Source organism: Prionailurus bengalensis, chromosome B4 (assembly GCF_016509475.1).
Source record: "Prionailurus bengalensis isolate Pbe53 chromosome B4, Fcat_Pben_1.1_paternal_pri, whole genome shotgun sequence".
Taxonomy (NCBI): domain Eukaryota; kingdom Metazoa; phylum Chordata; class Mammalia; order Carnivora; family Felidae; genus Prionailurus; species Prionailurus bengalensis.
The window spans coordinates 72,293,262-72,313,254 of record NC_057358.1 but is presented as its reverse complement, the minus strand read 5'-3'; the positions used below and the strand labels follow the sequence as shown (position 1 = coordinate 72,313,254).

Genomic DNA, 19,993 nt, shown 5'->3' with positions numbered 1-19,993 from the left:
ATGACATGGGGCACAGTGATGGGGGTGGGGAAGCAGGCAGACCCGAACAGGAACATTCCAATCCTAATTTGGAAACTCTTAATTTAATGGGCTGGAAGGCCATTTCTTTTAGAATCCCATCAGGGACTTCAATCATGTGATTATCCTCCAGCTGGCCAGATGCAACTAAAGAGGTTCAAGTGTTTCTACTCTAGAAAATACCACACAGTAGTTATTTGAGATTGTAAAACTAAACAGATCACCTGAATGTAACTAAATCACCTTAGAGATGCGAGGTATTTCCAATTTTTCAAAATCTGCATTTAACATGCTAATTACAGAAATACTAATACAAATGACTCTTAGAGCAGATTGACTTTCCCTAGGGAGTAATAATCCTGAGGATTGTTCCAGGATCAAATGTCTTAAATTACCAGTCCTTTGTGAGTTCATCTCAAGCCTGCTTTTGTCCTTATCCCCTCCCCTTTTTCTGTGTACCAAGTTTATATAAGCATCAGGCTTTCACACAAAATAACATCAATCATTTTTGCAGCGTGCAACATGAGCTAAGCATTATAGGTGTTAGAGATGTAAAAATGTTAAGACATTCACATATGAAGGTTTTAGGTTAAAAAAAAACAAACAAGCAAGCAACATACAAGTGACCATCCAGGGAGAAGAGATGCCACACAAGGCTCGGAAGGTGCTCCTGAGCCAGCCTGGCTGGGGGATTGGAGGAGGTAGGTGGTCCCTACACCAAGTTCTGAGCCATGTACAAGACATAAGAGACCATCTAAGAGGCTGCTAAGAAAATCCAGGCTGGAACTAACATAATGATGGTGGTAGTGGGGATGAACAGAATTAGACGGAGTCCAGGGATATTAAGGCCTTAAAATCAACAGGCCCTGCAGGTGACTGGGGAGGAAGGTTAGAGATGCCCTGTCTTGGGAGTCCTGCCTGACCTGGGCAACTTGGTTCGCTAAGCAAGAAGGGCTTTTCAAATCTCCAACTTCTCCTTTACCGGTTTCAGTAAGAAATCTTAACCTTCTGATTTGTAGAAAAAGTACAAAACTAGATGCTTTCAGAGAGAAACATCATGAAGTTCCACTGCCAAATCAACCAAACTACATTCATTTATTCATTCAACCACCAAGTATTTGGTGCCAGCACCCATCAAGGTTCTGGGGCTGCTGCGGTGATTGAAGACCCTGCTTCCCACCCTCTCCTCCTTGGCTTGAAGATTCCTCCCACACTTTGGTTCCCATTCCCACCGGCTTCTTTCTAGAAGACATTCAGTACTTTTTCCTGTGACTTCAACCTGCTCTTCATTTGCCCCTTGTTGACATTTTTCATGCTCAAAATTCTTCCAACTAAGATAAGGGAGAGAAGAGAAGAGAAGAGAAGAGAAGAGAAGAGAAGAGAAGAGAAGAGAAGAGAAAAAAAGAAATGGAAAAGAAAAGAAACGGAAAAGAGAAAAGAAAAGAAAAGAAAAGAAAAGAAAAGAAAAGAAAAGAAAAGAAAAGAAAAGAAAAGTAAAGAAAAGAAGAAAAAGCCCCTCTCCTTGGGCACTGTGACACTATCAGAATGTCAAATGCACATGTCCTTTGTCCCCACAATTCCATTTTAGGAACTTATTCTACAAAGATTCCTGTACACACACACATATATAAGGAAAACACAGGTAAACATGTACAAGTATGTTCAGTATAGCATAGTGTGAGAAAGCAAAGATTTCCAAATAAAACTCAAAAATTTGGAGAATATACTACAGCACAATAGCAGACTACATACATCTGCTTTATGTGAATAAAGGTCTGAAATACACAGGTAAAAATACAAGCTTTAGCAGACTATATGGCAATAAGCCCAATTTTTGGAAAGTAAATGTGTATCAATGTATGTATGTGATAGCACATTCACAGAAGAACCTGCAAGGATATACCCCAAACTATTAATGGTTATATATGGTTATATATGAGGGAATATATGGTGGTTATGTATGAGGGAATGCAATTATAAAGATTGTTGTCAGTCATATTTGTATTTAATTTTTAATTTTTATTTTTAATTTCAGAAAGAAATCAGGCATGTGAGCAGGGGAGAGGAGCAGAGGGAGACAGAGAGAATCCTAAGCAGGCTCCACACTCAGCACTGAGCCCAACATGGGGCTCGATCCCACAACCCTGGGACCACAACCCAACCTGAAATCAAGAGTCAGACGCTCCACTGTGAGTCATATTTTACATGTTTTAAACTTTTACAATGAGTACATATTGCTCTGATAACCAAAATAAAACAATAAAGATAAGAGGCTATCATAGAAAGGAAAAACAACTTTAATCAGCCTTTTCCACTGCACCTACTACATTACAACACAGTCCAAAATCCTTAATACTCTTGCCAGGGCTTTAGATGAGCTGGCACCCCTCTCCCAGGGACTCCACTTGTGACCACCTGCCACCTGACTCTGGCTAAGATCATCCACGATTTTCACGTGGCTGAACCTAACATCTGCTTTACATTTGTGCCTTATTTGACATCACAACAACCTTTGCCACAGCTGACCGTAACCGTTTTTGAAGACACCTTCTCTTGCTTTTCTTCCCTTAGAGGTTCTTTCATCTCTCTGGTCCCCTCTGTTGGTGCATCCTTCCTGATTGGAGCTTGACTTCTGAAAATATTCAGGTGGCCACCTGTGGCCTGCTCCTCTGTAATCTACCCACGGCATCTGTTGGCAGCTTTAGACTAAAGGTTCCAAATGCACTGCTCTATTTCAAGTGGTCTCTTCTCAACTCCAGACTCATACATCCAGCTGCTTATGTGACCCCTCCACCTAGAAACTTCCAAGACATGTCAGACTCACGGAGCATTCACACAGGACTTAGGTCTATACACACGCACAGAGCTACTCTTTCTCCATTATTTCCTGTCTCAGTAAATGGCGTTACTACCCACACAGCTGGGTAAGCCGGAAACCTGGGTGTCATCCTGGACTCCCCCTTCTTCTTCATCCCCACAACCAAATATTCACCAACCTATCATGCTGAACAGATCTTGAGTCTGTCTTCCTCTCTCCTTACAATGCCAAGCAGCTCTGATCTGGGCTGGAGCAGAAATTCCCTGACCGATCGCCTGCCAGCAATTTCCACCCCCTCCCAATCCTTTCCCCCTTCGGTAGCCTCAGTGACCTTTGTAAATGAAATTCTGAAAATGAAATTCAGTACTCTTCTGCTTTAAACCCTTTCGTGGCTTTCCATTAGGAAGCTATTTTCAAATTTATGATCACAAGCATGTGTTCTTTCTGTAAAGGAGGAAAGTAAGAACGACAATTTTTAATTTTTAAAAATTTTTTTACATTTATTTATTTTTGAGAGACAGACAGAGACAGTGTGAGCAGGGGAGGAGCAGAGAGAGAGGGAGACACAGAATCAGAAGCGGGCTCCAGGCTCTGAGCTGTCAGCACAGAGCCCGATGCGGGGCTCGAACACACGAACCGTGAGATCATGACCTGAGCCGAAGTCAGACACTTAAATGACTGAGCCACCCAGGCACCCCAAGAACGATAATTTTTAAAGGACTCTGGTTACAAAGAGACCATCAGCATCGTGCAAGCGGGGGTTATGTCTGTTTAGTCTGATGTTGAAGCCCAGTGCCTGGCCAGGTCTCTGCACATAGCTGGCTCTAATAAATATGGCCTAACCAGATGAATGACTGAATGAATAAACCTAGGCTGGCCACAGAGTTGAGGAAGGCATATTTTTGTTGTTGCACCTTGTCCTGTAAGATGGAATATGTATTCATATTACATATATCACATACTCATACACATACACACAAATACTGATGGAAAGAGTGAAAGAAAAATACACAGGAGGGGTCACTGATGGAGAGAGGCACAGGCAGAGGGGTTAACCTTAATCGGGGAAGCAAAGTTAAGTGTAAACATAAATTTATCTGTGCATTACACATTGCACACACACAGTTTCTTTTTTGAGGGAAGAAAAGAAGTTGAGGCAACATCCCCTGAGGGTTTCTATTCCCTTTGCGTTTAAAAAGCAAGATGATCGGGGCGCCTGGGTGGCGCAGTTGGTTAAGCGTCCGACTTCAGCCAGGTCACGATCTCGCGGTCCGGGAGTTCGAGCCCCGCGTCAGGCTCTGGGCTGATGGCTCGGAGCCTGGAGCCTGTTTCCGATTCTGTGTCTCCCTCTCTCTCTGCCCCTCCCCCGTTCATGCTCTGTCTCTCTCTGTCCCAAAAATAAATAAACGTTAAAAAAAAAAAATTAAAAAAAAATAAAATAAAAAAAATAAAAAGCAAGATGATCTACAAAGAATGAGGGAAAAGAGTGTGAAATATGAACATGAGAAAAGCAGCGAGAGTCGGAAATCCTTTCCAAGACTGATACGAGTGTCAGCTAGCTAGGTGTGCAGGGCTCAGGTTCTGTTCTGTGGTTTTTTTCCGGAGCTCTGCAAACGCTCAAGAGTCTGATTTTCTTTTTGGCCTCCTGTCCCTAAGACAATAGTTCCCCAGAGTCAGTATAAGAATTAAGCGTATCCTAAAAGGCTGGAAAACTCTAACAAAACAATTCCTGTGTCCCACCCCACAGAGATTCTCTGTTAGTAACAGGGGGCAGGGGTGGCTCTGGTGTGCAACTCAGTTTGGGAAGCACTGCCTTAAGGAGCCTCGCCTTGGTCTCTGGCCCACAGGGTCACTGGCCTCACAGATCACATTTTCTCCTCAGTCACCGTAATGACCACTGCTGAGCACACTGGGTTACTGATCAAAGCAGCCAGTCAAAACCACAGTGACATGCAATGTCCACTCTGTCTTTCCATCTAACAAGAAATAGCAACATGGAGGAGAGAGAAAATACAGATGTGGCTATCATGTACTCACACATGGCTTCCATAGGAAGGGCAATTTCCTGGTGGGGTGCTACCAAGAATGGCCATCCCTGCTACAAGGGAAAAGGGAAAAAAACAGACCTCTTTCTCTATTATCTTCCCTGTTCTTCTGGCTCAAAACTAACACTTTATCTCCCTATCGAGAACATGGATCCAAGTATGCTTTGCAGCTGAACTCCTATCAGCTGAAAATAGTGCAGAGGAAAACAAAATTCAGAATTTTTAACCTTTTAACAGCTTCTTGTTCATGAAATGTGGGTTGCAATTTTACTTGAGACTTCTAAGATACCAGAGTTACAGAGACTAATACAGGGAAAGGCTGAACTCGTGCATTTCTTCAGCTGGCTACTGCAACTCTGTTTCCTAATTTGGTGTTCAGTTACACATGATTATCTCAACTTCTTACAAATAAAAGCAATTTTTGGGTACAAAGAGATCTCAGAATCATCTACTTCAATGCCTTGGAACGACAGATGAGAAAACAATGATGAGAAAGAATGCACAGGATTAAATATGAAATCTGGGAACAGAACCCAAGCTTCCTAACTCATGGTCCAGAGAGCGTTCCACCACACTCAACCCCAACTGTATGTAAGAAAAGAACTAGAGTTGGTGAAAATAGAGATTCACAAGTGTGATCAAATGCCTCATAAACAACAAAGAAAAACACGTCACGTGAGGATTCCATTTAAAGGTGGACTATGAAACACCTGCACAGAGTCCTGCTTCAACCTCAACGCCACTGGAAAATAAACAGATATAAAGAGAACAGGAGAAGAGATAGTAACACAATTTTGGAAGCCGGAGAACAAATAGACTAGTGGCCAATGGCTCAGCAGACTGGAGAAAGCTCAATCCAAAACCAGGACTATCTAGCAGCAATTTCATTTAAATTATAAACCATAAAGGCGCTGAGGGACTGGTAGCATCAGGTTCCTCTGGAAGTGGGGGTAGAGGTGGGGCACAGAATTGGCTGAAAGTCCATTTAAGAAGTAGAGAGACCCAATTCTCTCCCTCACTCCTTGAAGTAACTGTCTCCAACCCCCCATGCCCCACCTAGAAGATTGGTCTGAAAAGAGTCAGTAAGGGATTTTTGGACTAGAGGATTCTAGGCATAAGTGAGGATTGGGATTCCATACTGAAGAGAGATTACACACTACAATTGTTACTGAATGTTGAGACACCCTAGCCTTGTACTTGGCTTTCTCACTAGTCATCTTTTTTCTGGAGAATCTGGTCAGTTAAAACAAACAAACAAAAAATAAATAAACAAATAAAAATGAAAAACGTAAAAATACTAACATTAGGATTTCCTAAACAAAACAAAAACAAATACCTCAGCCACATCATCCTAGAATGAAGCTAAACACAATATGCTATCAAAGAACCTCCAGTCATCCTTTTAGATAGCTAATCTAAAACAGGAGAGAACAATAAGACTTTCTGGATATTAGGTAAAACACCTAACAGAGAAACAACAAAGCAACTTGGAGGAGAGAGAAAAATCACAGGAAGAAGAAAGTTTAAAAAAATTCAAAACTCTAGCATCTTCAGATATCTGAGAAAAAGTACATTCATGAAATAAGGACAAGATATTATCGGAAAGAGAGAGAGAGAAATAAAAATATTAAGTCTTAGAAATTAAAATGATGACAGATTGAAGAGTCAATAGAAGGCTTGAAAGACACAATTCAGGAAATGGCCAAGAAAGGTGAATAAAAAAACAGAGATGGAAAGCTGGAAAGTTTGGGGAACAATTCACGATAGCCAAGTCCAAAAAATAGTGTTCATCATCAAAGAAAATGGAGGGGAAGTGATTGCAAAGGAAAGAAATTTCCCAGCATCAAAGGGCATTTTTTCCCCCCAGGACTGGAGGACATCTTTCACCCAGAACTAAAGGACGCTGTTTTCCCTTTAAAGATAAGACAAGAATGGGGAGAGGGAAGGCGACCGGGTTTCCACAGCGAGGAGGCTGTTTCCAGCACATTAAATGCAAAGAGAACAACTATACCAAGGTACATCATAATGGAATTTCCCAAAAGAGTTTTTCATACCAAGGATTTTAAGTCCAAATGGCAGGAACTACTCAAGAACAACACGGGAAGGCAGAGGCTTCAAAATTCTCAGTAGAGATGATTTCTGCTCAAGAATTATGAAGTTAGTCAAGCCGTCAGTTAAAAGCCAGGGGAACAAAGGCATTGTCAGACCTGCAAGTCTCAAAAACTTAGCTCTTCTTACACCTTTCCTCCATAAGGAACTGGAGACTGTGTGAAGCAGTGAACCAACAAAGAGTAAGTCATTAAGTTCCAGAGACCAGTGGCTCCGATACAAGAGAGGCAAAAGGAGTCTGCAGGAGAGCAGTGAAGGGGAAGCCCTAGCTGTTTGGGGGCCAAGAAAGCAACCTAGACAGAGACAAGATCAGAAGGGTCTGAGAGGAACTGACTCCAAACAGATGAACTTGGTGCATTCACTATGTGGTCGACTGAGAGATTTACAACTGGGGTAGAGTCTCAGGTTGAATATTCCTAAGTACATCCAAAATGAAGAGATTAAAAAAAAAAAGTCAGTACAGTATTCACTGTGTAGTTTTGTGAGGAAAAGTAATCAAACTACATTCCAGGGCTCCTCTGTGGAAAGTACGACATAGTTCTAACAAAGTAAATGCTGCATATTGATCTTACCAAAATTACAATACAATTACAATATTGGGAGGATGGGGGTTGGGAAATTTGCATGAGAGGGGAGAGGAGCAGGGGTAGATGAACCCGGGCTAAACTTTTTCATCAGTAGATAACCACTGAAACGTTAATTTATGTTAATTAAAGATATAGAAGTGATTGTTAACATAATCAGCTAAAGTTAAAAATACTTGCCTCTCAGGAACAAAAACTGGAGGGGGACATGCTCTTTTTCACAACAAATCTTGTATTATTCACTTGTCTACTTACATAAACTTTTAAAAAATAATTATATACAACACTTTGCCAAAAGTAAAAAAAAAAATTTTTTTCCATTTACAAAAACTGGAAGTGAGGACTCATGTCAAACATCTCACAACAGGACACGACACGTAGAAACACAAGAACACCACTTCTGGCACCTATTATGTGCCAGGCACTGTGCGAGATGCAGAAGACATTAACAGGTAACAACACAGAAAAAGTCCCTTTTCAGGAAACTGATGTTCCATAATAAAACTAAACGTAAGGGGCACCTGGGTGGTTCAGTTGGTTAAGCGTCCAACTCTTGGTTTCAGTTCAGGTCATGATCTCCTGGTTCATGAGTTCGAGCCCCACATCAGGCTCTGCGCTGGCAGCACGGAGCCTGCTTGGGGTTCTCTCTCACCCTCTCTCTCTGCCCCTCTCTCACCCTCTCTCTCTGCCCCTCGTGCCATCTCTGTCTCTCTCAAAATAAATAAATAAACTTAAAAAAAAAACTAAATGTATGACAGGATAGGAATGTATCTACTAGAAGCAGCAACACATACAGCTTGAATGACCCTGAGAAATTTCACCAGAGTGAAGGGAAAAGACCCCAGATCGCAGCAGAGTGAAGAGGAAACGGGTAGTATACCTACACAACATTTAGGGATTCTCCCTTAACAAAGATAGAGAAATGGGGTGAGAGACGGAGAGGGATATTAGGGTTGAGGAAGGTTCTTTAATTTTTAATATAGGGGTATCTGAACATTAATTCACTTATTCCTTCAGTCATTCAAAAGACACTTATTGAGCACCACAACAGTGTTCCTATGCAGCTTATGACCTACTGGGGGACAGAGGCAATAAACAAAACACACAAAGTTAATTTCAGGTAGAGATAAATGCTCTGAAGTCAAATAAAGCAGGTGAAGGGAACAGAGAGTTAACAGTGCTATTTGGGATCGATGAGTAAGGGAGGACAGCGAGCTCTAAGGGGTGGCATCTGAAGGAGAACTGAATGAAGCCCCAAGAGCAAGAATCCTAGACAGAAAAGGGTTGGGAGGTGAGAGCAGGTGGAGAGGAGGATGAGAAGAGCATTCCGGGAAGGAGGGGGACACATCGAGGGACAGTGAGGGGCCGGTGTAGCTGGAGCACCATGAGAGACAGGCATAGCAAGAAGACATGGGGACAAGGAGGTGGCGGGGGTCTTATGGTACACGGTTAGGAGCCTGCACTTCATACTGTTTGTAGAGAAGCCACTGCACCTAGTATAAAAGTATAATACAGAAGAATCCCCATGGCTGTTGTGTGAACTCAGACCATAAGGTAATGAATAGAGGCAGGAAGAGGGCTGAGGAAGTGATTCGAAGTCCCAGCAAGACATGGTGAAGGCCTGGGTTTAGACTCAGGTACGAGTTGGGAGATGAGGGGTGCTTGGGCTTGGGATAGATGCTAATGGGTCCGACATGAGGTGTGAAGGAAAGGCAGCGATCCAGGAAGACTTTAGGTTTGAGGGATTGAGCAACTGGGTGAAGTCACTGCCGAGATGATGAAAAGAGGAAGAAGTGTAGGTTTAGAAAACAAACCAGAAGTTGGTTTTGGAGATGCCATGTTTGCAAGAGTATAGCCAAGTGGAGAGGTAAAGCAAGCAGCTGAAAAGCCAGGGAGAGACAGAGATCAGGGAGGCAGATATGGAAGTCATCACCAAATAGATGGAAATGACTATCACCTAAGTAGTGAGCTGAGATGGGAAGCGGCCAGAGCACAAAGCTGTTGGCACTCCAACGTTTAGAGGCCAGGACTAGGAAGAGAAGAATCCAGCAGAGGGGACAGAAAAGACAAGCGCGGTTGCAAGCGGAATCAAAATGGAGCAGCACCACAGAAGCCATGCACAGAAAGAATTTCAGGAAGGAGGGAGTGGTCAGCTGTGCCCAGTGCTGCTAACGATAAGCATGAGCTCCGTGATCAAGGGCCAGGGCCTCCATGACTCATGATGAATGAACAATGCGCTGAGATAACATATCTTATCCATAAATGCACTCAGACTACTTAATAAACCGGAATAGTAACCCTCAGTTCATCTAGAACACCAATGCTCTGTTTCCATGAATGCCTCATCACACAGCCAGCCCTCCCTCCTTCAGGATTCTCCTGGGAAGCAACCCAGGAGATCCCCAGGCCTGAGAAATACAAGCAGCTCTCGTGGGTAGGCTTAAAAGAAATGGGGTAGCAGACCAGTGCGCACAGCAAAGAGAATCAGGTGTGCTTTGGGTAGGACAGAACCATTCCACAGGTTTCTATATTTTTCTAACTCACAGCCTGTGAGAGAAAAATTAATGAAATCATTCCACCCATCTTCCATAGTCCTTGAAACTGCAAAATATCTTCAGTTTCTGCCACTTCCGATTACTGTTTCTAAACCCCTTTTCTCCCACTATTTGTCATATGATGCAGCACCTGACTTTTTTTTTATTATTATTATTAATCAGGTTTACTAAGGTTTAACTTATTATACACGGGAAAAAAATTTACCCTAAGTCTGATGCGTTTTGACTAATGTGTAGTCATGTAACCTCCAGGACAATTAAGATACAGAGTATTTCCATCACCCCAAAGAGCCTTCCCTTGCCCCTCCACACTCAGTCTTCTCTGCTTGCTTCTGGTCCTTGGCAAGCAACCATCCGATGTCTCCCTACAGTTTTGCCTTTTCGGAATGTCATATACACGGAATCAAATCATACACAGCCTCTTCTATCTGGCTTCTTTCACTAAGCAGAACACTTTTGAGATTTATCCATGTTGTTGTCCTGGATCAGTAATCTGTTCCTTTTTGCTACTGAACACTATTCCATTGTGTGGATGTACCATAGCTATCCATTTGCCAGCTGGTGGACATTTATTTCCACGTTTTGCTAATTATGAATAAAACTTCTATAAACTTTCACTAGAGGGTCTTTTGTGGACACGGGTTTTCATTTCTCAAGTCAATACCTAGCAGTGGGGTTTCTGGGTCATGTAGCATCTAGCTTCTGTCCACTGAGAATAGCTAAACATCTACTGAGCACTTACTTTCTCTCACACAATGTTCCAAGCTCTTTATATGCCTTATGTTATTTAATTCTCAAAACAGCAAGTTTAATCAAGTTACTATTATCCCTGCCTTTTTGATGAAGAAACTAAGGCACCAAGGGGTTAGGTGACTTGTCCAAGATCACACAGCTAGTAGGCAACAGGGCCAGGCCTCTCAAACCCAGGAATCACATGGCAAAGTGCAAACTCTCAACCATTTTGCTTTGCTGCCTCCCTCAAGTCAAATGCGTGACATCTGAGAGATGAATTTACAAAATTCTGCCTGTGTTTGGACCAAAAATGGTCATTGCTGACTATTCCTTTCCCCTCTTCAAATCATGGCGATGAATACGCCTGAACTCTACACCACTGCAACAACGGCATGCCGTTTTAAAGTCAGAACTTTATAGAACATTATGAAGAAGTGCTTTTAACCATGTCACAGAAGCTTATAAATGTTAACCTATTAATGTTCAATAACAACTGTAAAGGAAGCTGAAAGTCAGCCCACTTCTACAGTAAATACTGTCCTCTGGAGACTTTTCCACTCTCATGACTAAGAGGTCCTGTTAGTAAGAAAATTACAGGGACTCTGGAATCAGACAGACCTGGATTTAAATTCTGGCTCTGCTCGGTAGTGGACAGGTGCATATATATGTCCTCGCACATAAAAGCTGGTGTGAATTAAGTCCTAATTTGCAGGGTAGTCCTAAAGATTTGATGACACAACATGGTTGAAACACTGAACACTGTGTCTTATGTGTTTAATAAATCTCCTCTCCCCCATTCCCCTTCTCTTCCACAGTATACTGCTGAGCCTCTGAAATTAGCATGATAGAGGCTGGTTCCTTAGCAAAGTTGTATCAGTCTATTCATTTTCCACCCAAATAGCAGCAAAGGAGAGACTGGACAGAAGTGCTTCTCTAAAATTTCATATTTCACCTTTAAAAAAAAGTCATGCAAAAGGTTGCACTTTATATTCCACAGTATAATCAAAAATATTTTAATATAAAAGCATTTTACATTTCCCTCCAGCTAAATGACAGCTTTTTGTTTAAGGAAGATTCCCGACTATATGGTGGCTTCACTTACCTGCTGCCACACTGCCACTTTCCTTTTTCTTAAGTTTTTTTTATTTATTTATTTTGAGAGAGAGACATTGTGAATGGGGGCGTGGGGTTAGAGAGAAAGGGAGACAGAGAATCCCATGCAGGCTCTGCACTGTCAGCACGGAGCCTGACATGGGGCTCGAACCCACAAAACCATGAGATCATGCCCTGAGTGGATAAAGCAGTAGCCTAGAAGTCTAAGACTTCAGAACGAGCCCACACACTCCCATCATTCTCTCCTGGCTGCAACGTCTTAACATCATTTTCACATTTACCCTATAACTCAGTCCAGTTTATAGTCTAGGCTCCAAAAGCTTCAAATTCTCCACATAAGCCTCAAATTCTCCGTTACTCCTGTGTGCAGCCTCCTGGCCTCTTCAATTGAAGAGATACTAGTTGCAATCTGCTTTCTGAGACAAATCTCTGGTACAGCTACAAGAATAAACACAAATACTGCAAACCTGGAAATGTTTTTCAAATAAAAATAAGACACTGACCAAGCATGACCTTAAGTAAAGTGGGATGACAGAAGACAGTTTTTTTTTTTAAATCAACTGAAAAGAATTTAATGTATGAATCCAGAGAAGCCAAAGGATTTAATTCAGCTATGCTAACAGAATGTGGCTTCTCAGAGTTTTATATGCAGTATGATAAAGGACATAACTTAATCCCTAAAACATATTTCCATGAAATAGCATTATTTTCCTCATACAACTTTTTGTCTTAAAATAAATGCCACATACTCCCTTCCACTGATGCCATACACACTCATAAGTACGTTATCCAAAAGTCCCCAGATGTTTTAAGTAACAACTTGTGAGGTCACTGAAATTTTATTTTCATTGTTATCAAAAGCCCCGTGAATTCTTTTTTCTCCCAAACCTCTGTTCTGGAAGGTAGGGATGGGGAGTCCTTGTGTATGAGATCTTGACCCACAGGACAGTGGGCCCTAGAAAAATAAATGACTTTTGCTTTCAGAAGCTATTTTCAGAAGCTAACATATAGAAATGGATTCTTGTTAGCAGTCCATGTGGACTAACTGAAAAATAAAGAATCAGGGAACCTCGACTCAACAAATTATCTGGGAGCCTACATCTTGCCAGCATGTTACAGAAAGGACGACTCCTGTCATCCCAGAGTTGACAGTCTTAGAGGAGAGCTCGAGGCGCTGTTCAAATATAAAAGAAGGGCATCTTACCCCGACTGGATGAGTGGAGAGTATGAGGAGTCAGAAAAGGCCTCCTGGAGGCAGGAACATCACCTGAAGGATGAGGAAGCATCAATAAATACAACGGACAAATACCAGGGGGTGGTGTTGAGCAGCAGAGACCCGTTGGAGGGTCAGACCTGAGTCCCAAACTTGCTCCTGCAACAACTGGGATACGACCATGTTTTTCTCACCTGTGATATGCGATGGCTAGATTATGTCAGCTTGCCTTAACCCTTGCTGTGCACCAGAATCATCTGGGGGCTTTCTAGCAATACTGGCTCCCTCCTCTAGAAATGTGGTTTCAACTGGAGGGCATCTGTGTTTCTTTCAACAGCTTTCCAGGTGATGCTACTCTGCAGCCAGGGCTGGGAACCCCTGGATGAGAGGTCTCTCATGTCTGTGGTTCTCAGCATCTAGAGCACAATAACATCCACTGGGGAGCTTTTGAAGAATCCCAAGGCAGGTTGCATGCCAAACAGTTAACCCAGAATCTCTGCGGGTGGGACCCAGGCATCTGTAGTTTTTAAAGTTCCCAGGCTGATTCCAAGGTGCAGCCAAGGTTGACAGAACCACTGCTCTAGGTCCCCTTAATACTTCCATTTCCTATTACAGCCACTGAAGGATGGGGAAAAAAAGGAAAGAGAAACTTTTAAGTCTCTCCCTCTCTTTTATTTCAAATTAAAAAGAGAACTGAATGTCAAAGACCACTGATGGATTTTAAATGGCGTTGTAGTGGGGTGCCTCAATGGCTCAGTCGGTTAAGCATCTGACTTCAGCTCAGGTCATGATCTCACAGTCTGTGGGTTCGAGCCCCATGTCGGGCTCTGTGCTGACAGCTCAGAGCCTGGAGCCTGCTTCAGATTCTATGTTTCCCTCTCTCTCTGCTCCTCCCCTGCTCATTCATTCATTCATTCTCTCTCTCTCTTTCTCTCTCCCAAAGAGAAATAAACGTTGAAAAAAAATTTTTAATAAGGTTGTAGCACACAGTAGAGTTGATTTTGGACCTGTACACAATTCATGCCGATGCAGGACAGGTAAAAAATGCCCATTCCAAAATGCTCTCAGTTCTAAATTTAAAATTCAGTGGAATACATATAAAATGACTCCATGGCGTGTTTTCTGCAATACTGAGTTAGAATTTGATTTGCATGGCTGACTAGAATATGAACATTACATTCCCTACCCCCAAGGTTACTTAAATCCACTTATTAGGGCAATGGTGAACTAAACAAACAGTAATTAGAAACACTCCAGACTACCTTTTAACTCTGTTGCTAAATTATATTTTTCTTGCACCGAAGCCCATACACACAGCATGTCCACAAGCATCACACAAAACCAAAACCTCAGAAATATTTACATTAATAAGAGCATAAGCTCCTGTGGGTCTTCACATTGGATTCTGCCGGGAAGGAAGGCCTGCTTTGGAAGAGGGCTGTTCATTACTGTTATTTCTCACATCTGGGTAAATAAAGCACTGCCCACATGTGGTTAGAAATCCCAGGAGAAAATGAATTCTCCATGGGTCTGAAAATGAAGAACACCTCTGATAGACTGCCTCATTTCCTGAAATGAGTCAGAAATGAAAGTAATTCTTCAGCAAAGAACATCTGCACCGTGGCACAGCTTACAAAATAATGCCAGATGATACCCGTGGCTGAGAGGCCGGGCCTGAGGACGGAGGGAGGGCCTGGAGAACAGGACGGGTGGCCTCGGCACTGCACTTCGTCTCAGAGTCGCCGCTGCTAGCTTCGAGGGTCTGCAAATCCAATGAGCGGCCGGTCATCTCAGTCTCAGCTGTAAATCTTGATTAGCAGTAAGACTGCTTACATTCCATTAGAAAGCTGGCCCCTCTCCAAAGGGTAGAAGCAGCCAGAAAGGATTCATGTGCCATCGTGGGCACGGAAACAGCAATTCTTACAAGAAAAACTGTTCTACTTAACTAAAAATAGTTTCTGCCTGTTCATGATTCAGATAGACCTTTCTTCCGTAGGAGGAAGGACAGCGGCGTGATATGACCTAATGCTGCCAGGGGAAGCCCCTCCTTCCACATTATTCAGGAAGGACGTTGTGGCATATGGTCAGGGGCTGGAGGGTAAGGAAGACTGAAATACCTTTCACAGCAACTAATAAGGGCCAATAAACAGGAAGGTGAAAAAAAAGGCTGCCTTTACCCAAACCGAATGCCAGTTGTTTTTATTAGGTAGCTCATCCCTCTTCTCTCCATAATGTGTATTTAAAAGGAATCCAAATCCATCATTTGTAATGGAGGCAAGGGTTGGGGAAGGTACCTAGAAACAACTTAAATGCCCATTAAATGGTCACTAGTTACATTAAAATACAGGACATATACAATGGAATACAATGTAGTCATACAGAGGGTGTGTAGATACCGAGAGATCTGTGTTTTGTGTGATACATTAAGATCAGAGAAAAAATGTACCTGGACTCCGCATAGTAAACATTTGGGTAAATATATTTAAAGAGGTTGCCTTAGTGTGGAAGGAAGGGACTAGGAGAGCATTCAATTTCCTTTTATAACCTTGAATACAGTTTGAATTATCTTTTCATGTTCTTACCCTCCCTCTTTAACAATAGGCACTAACTAGGTAGAAGGCTATTTTTGGTTTCTTCTTTTTACTAGTCTCTATATAAAATAAATGGTTATTTTAAATAGATGTTATGTGCTAAATTGTGTCTCCTCAAAATCCTGAAGCCTTAACTCCCCATACACAGAATATAACTGTATGCACCTTAAAGAGGTGATGAAGTTAAAATGAGGCCATTTGAGTGATCCCTGATCCAAGCTGACTGGCTTTAAAGAGAAGATCCAGACAGAAAGACCCCACACGCAAAGATATGCACACATAGAGAAAAGACCATATGAGGACACAGCGAGAAGGTGGCAGCTGCAAGCCAAGGAGAGAAGCCTCAGAAGAAACCAAATGTGCCAACACTTTGACCTTGGACTTCCACCCTCCAGAACTATGAGAAAATAAATTTATCTATAAACCAACAGATGAATGAAGTTCAACTAACACAACATGGGGAGAGGCACCCATAAAAGTATTTAATGTGTCAAAAACCCACAAGGTCTGCTATGATTCATCCCTTGGCATGCATCATAGCGGACAAAGAAATCGGGGCCACATTTGGTACGCAAAGACATCGGGGCTCACTGTGCCTCTGACATCAGAGTCACCCCCCTTTAAGTGGCTTGTGTCAGGAACAGAACAGGTTTCCAAACTCCCTAGTCAGGACTCCATTTGCTCATTCACTTACCATTTATGGTATTTTTAACAAGTCCCATAACTTGAAGGACTAGCACTCAAGAGATTTATTAGCGTCTTTAAAAGGCCTGGTTCATGTTCAAAAGGCTTTCTTCCTGTGCTGATAACTAGTGAAAAGGAAGGTATCACAGTAATATTATTAATTCAATTAAAAAATTAAAAAAAAAAAACAAACAACCTTGGTGCCAGAGGTTTTTTTTAAACATCCAGAAAAACAAATGACATGCCACTTTTGTGTGCCAACCTAATTTTTTATACTTTAACACATGTGGTCTCAGACCATCATGCAATATATTAAAAATATGGCGGCCCAATGCTGAAATTTCTTTATGACATTTTATAGATGTTTTACAAATTGATCTTTTCTTTAAAAATAGAATTTAAAAATCAAAGATATATTAAAATCACAGACTTTGCCTATAGAGTCTATAACAGAGAAGTGGGCTAAGATCCAGGCACATGAAAATAAGATTAAAACTTGAAGATAAATATTTGGTACAGTCAGTTCAGGCTTCATTCAGAGAAAGGTGGAATCAACTTTTGCCTTGAATGGTACAGGAAACTTTCACCAAGGGCAAATGCTGTAAGCCAATCTGGGATTAGATACATAAAAGTTAAGGAGAAGTGATGTATGTGCACATCTATCTTGCTACTAGTCTAAAGTTTTGAAGGTAAGAACTTTACCTACGATCCTAACGGAGTGTCTGGCAAATAATAGCCATTTGCAGGAGAAACAGCTGGGGAAGTACACCTTTGTGTAAGAATCTAGTGCAGATTCTTGTAAGGAGGTTGTGGGGTATAAAGTCAAAGAAGTCGGGGTCAACCTGTACACATGTTGAAATCTGGGCTTTATCCCTATGCAGTGTGGACTCTTAGAAGGTGTGTCTGGAGGAGAATGTTACAAAGAACACAGATGGGACCAGCAGTGATGTGCAGAAGGGAACAGAGGTGGTAGGGGAATGACAAGGATCGATCAATCAAGAGGTGTCAGGGGGTTAATCAGGTGACCTCTTGGGGAGGCTCAGCCTCCCAATGTGTGAAATGGGCATCATACTACCTATCTTCATAGGACTGTTATGAATGCTAACAGGACATAACACATGGCTTGATAGTAAGCATTTAAGGAAATATCATTGCTATTACATTTATCTCTCTACACTGAAAGATATGGAAGAAAATGAGAGAGAGAACAAGTGTAAGGTATTCATCTAGGGTACATCTACTTAGGCTCTCCTCAAGTGCCTTAAACAGTGATAATGGCTGTCATCTTTTTTGGAAGTGGAGTGTGCTATATTTATACCCTAGTTCTCCAGAACTTAACACATCGATCCAGTAGACCCAGGAGGAACAGATGTCTGGAATGGTCTTTAAAATCAAGACACTCGAAAATGAATTTTTAAGTTGTTTTTATATAAAAGTAACTAACAGGCTAATGCCAATCAGTTTTGAAACACTAAATTAATGGACTCAGCTATAAGTCCAGGAAAACCATTTTCATAATGAAAATGCCAACGCCTTTTTAATTAAGGATGGAATTGCCAACATAAAAGACTTAAGATAAATGACAAATCATTCCTTTCTCTCAAAAATGAAAGATCCTGATAACTCTGTGAATTATTTTGAGCTATGGATTACGAGAAATTGTTTAGGATCTAAGCTACAGGATTTTCCAACTACATAATAATCACTTCAGACTGGGGCTGACAGCCTCAGCCCAAATTTGGTGCTCTGGCTTTTCAAGTTCTTTTTTTTAATTATTGTCAGGGGGCCGGCCTCTGGTCCTATATTTAGAGTCATTAGATATGAAGCTCTACTGAAGATAATGGCACTTTGTCAAACACAAAGCAATGTTAACTTTTTTGTAAGTTTGACCTTACAAGATTTACTATACATAAAAAAGTATACGCACATGTATATAACGATGTGTATTTGTGGTAAAGCTTTACCAACTTAATTGTTATCTATCGGTCATCATAAAATAAATACATCAGAGATCTGTGTACTATTTTGATTCTCAATATTAATGATCTATTTAAAAACTATTTACTCTTTGGCCCCAGACCAGGTTTCCATATTTACTACATCACCGGAAGTTGTACTACTTAACATTAATAAAAACAAAACCCTACAAAATTACTCAAAAGGGCTAACACAAAGGGAGCAAAATAAAACATCACTGGGTACTTTTGCCAGAGCCAACAGGGACTTTCCAATAAACACCTAGGCCAAGATGAAGACGGCAGTTGGCAAACAAATTAGTAGGCTAAGACCAACACAGAAAAAGGCATGCAAACACTTCAGCAGAACGTGATGACTATTGATAGACATCAACCAACACATATATGTATGCAACACTGAAGATGAACAGCGTCTTAGAAGAAAATGGCAGAAAGCCAAATCAGGAATTTAAAAGAAGAGAAGAACTCCAAGGACAAGAACAAAGGCTAAGAAAACACGGGGCAGGTTATGGAGTAAACCACAAGAGAACTCAAGAGAGATTTCTCTATCTACCCAACTGGTTTCCTTCAGAATGTCTCTTAAGTTTTCAAAACCTCAGAAGCTTCATCTATGGTCTGAACAGGGAAGATTATATACTATCCAAAAGTCTCTTCCAGCTGATAATAGACCAAAAATTTCTGTTTAGATGATAAACAGATACTTTGTTTTTTTATATACTTTTTACTTCACAATGAGCTTCAAGTCTGCAAGTCTGAATTTCACAGAAGGAAGCCAAACTCTGTCAGCACACACATAGAGCACAGCCCTAAAGCAGGAGTCAGACCAAGGCCTTTGATGGAAGTCAATCAGCTGGACAGTTCAAATGTCACCTGTGACACTAAATGTCAACCTCAGCCATATTCCCTTTGCCCCTGTCCTCCTTAGCTCTTCCCAGTTGGATACACTCACTTCTCAGCCCCAACTCTTCATATAATCCTACAAGTCAGACATACATTTATTTAAAAAGGTCAGTAGAGCTCACAAGATGGAACAGGCAAGGGAAATGCTTGGTGGCAGCTCCCAACCTTTAGAATGGTGAAGTTTGGGTTAACAATAACCAGTGCTCCAAAAGAATACCTCTTACTTTGCTGTTGTAGTAAGTAGTTCAGTAATTCCACTTTTCAAAACGTTCATAAAATAATCTGAATGTGAACAAATATTTACACCTACAAATATCTCACAATATTACTTATAACAGCTAAAAAAAAAATCTGCTACACACTAGATCTACAATAATCAAGGAAAGATTGTATAAATTATACCTAAGTTAGGGGCTCTCTTCCCATTTGCACCCCCGGCCCCCACACTCACCCTGTGCAGGACTCCCAACTGCCCACTTCTGGCTACTTCCTTCACCAGGCTTAAGGTCCAAGAAGAAGGCAAAAACCACATTTGGTTCACTACCTTAGCCATAAAGTCTACATCACAGTGAGCACAAAAATCAGCATCTGTTGAAAGTTTGGTAGTAAATGCTTTCAAGTAAGTTATCTATGGCTGGATATTATGCAGTTTTAA

General features: G+C 41.5%; 1 protein-coding gene across 2 annotated transcripts in view; it reads right to left on the bottom strand.

The window, feature by feature from the left end:
* Positions 1-19,993, bottom strand: part of ANO6 (anoctamin 6) — a 199,484-nt gene that overhangs the window by 137,538 nt on the left and 41,953 nt on the right. The window contains exon 2 of one of the 2 annotated variants that reach the window (XM_043563490.1): positions 13,179-13,241. The exons of the other annotated variant lie outside the window; for it this stretch is intronic. Coding sequence (XP_043419425.1) covers positions 13,179-13,241 — 63 coding nt within the window. The remainder of the gene's footprint in view (positions 1-13,178; positions 13,242-19,993) is intronic. 2 annotated transcript variants of the gene reach the window in all.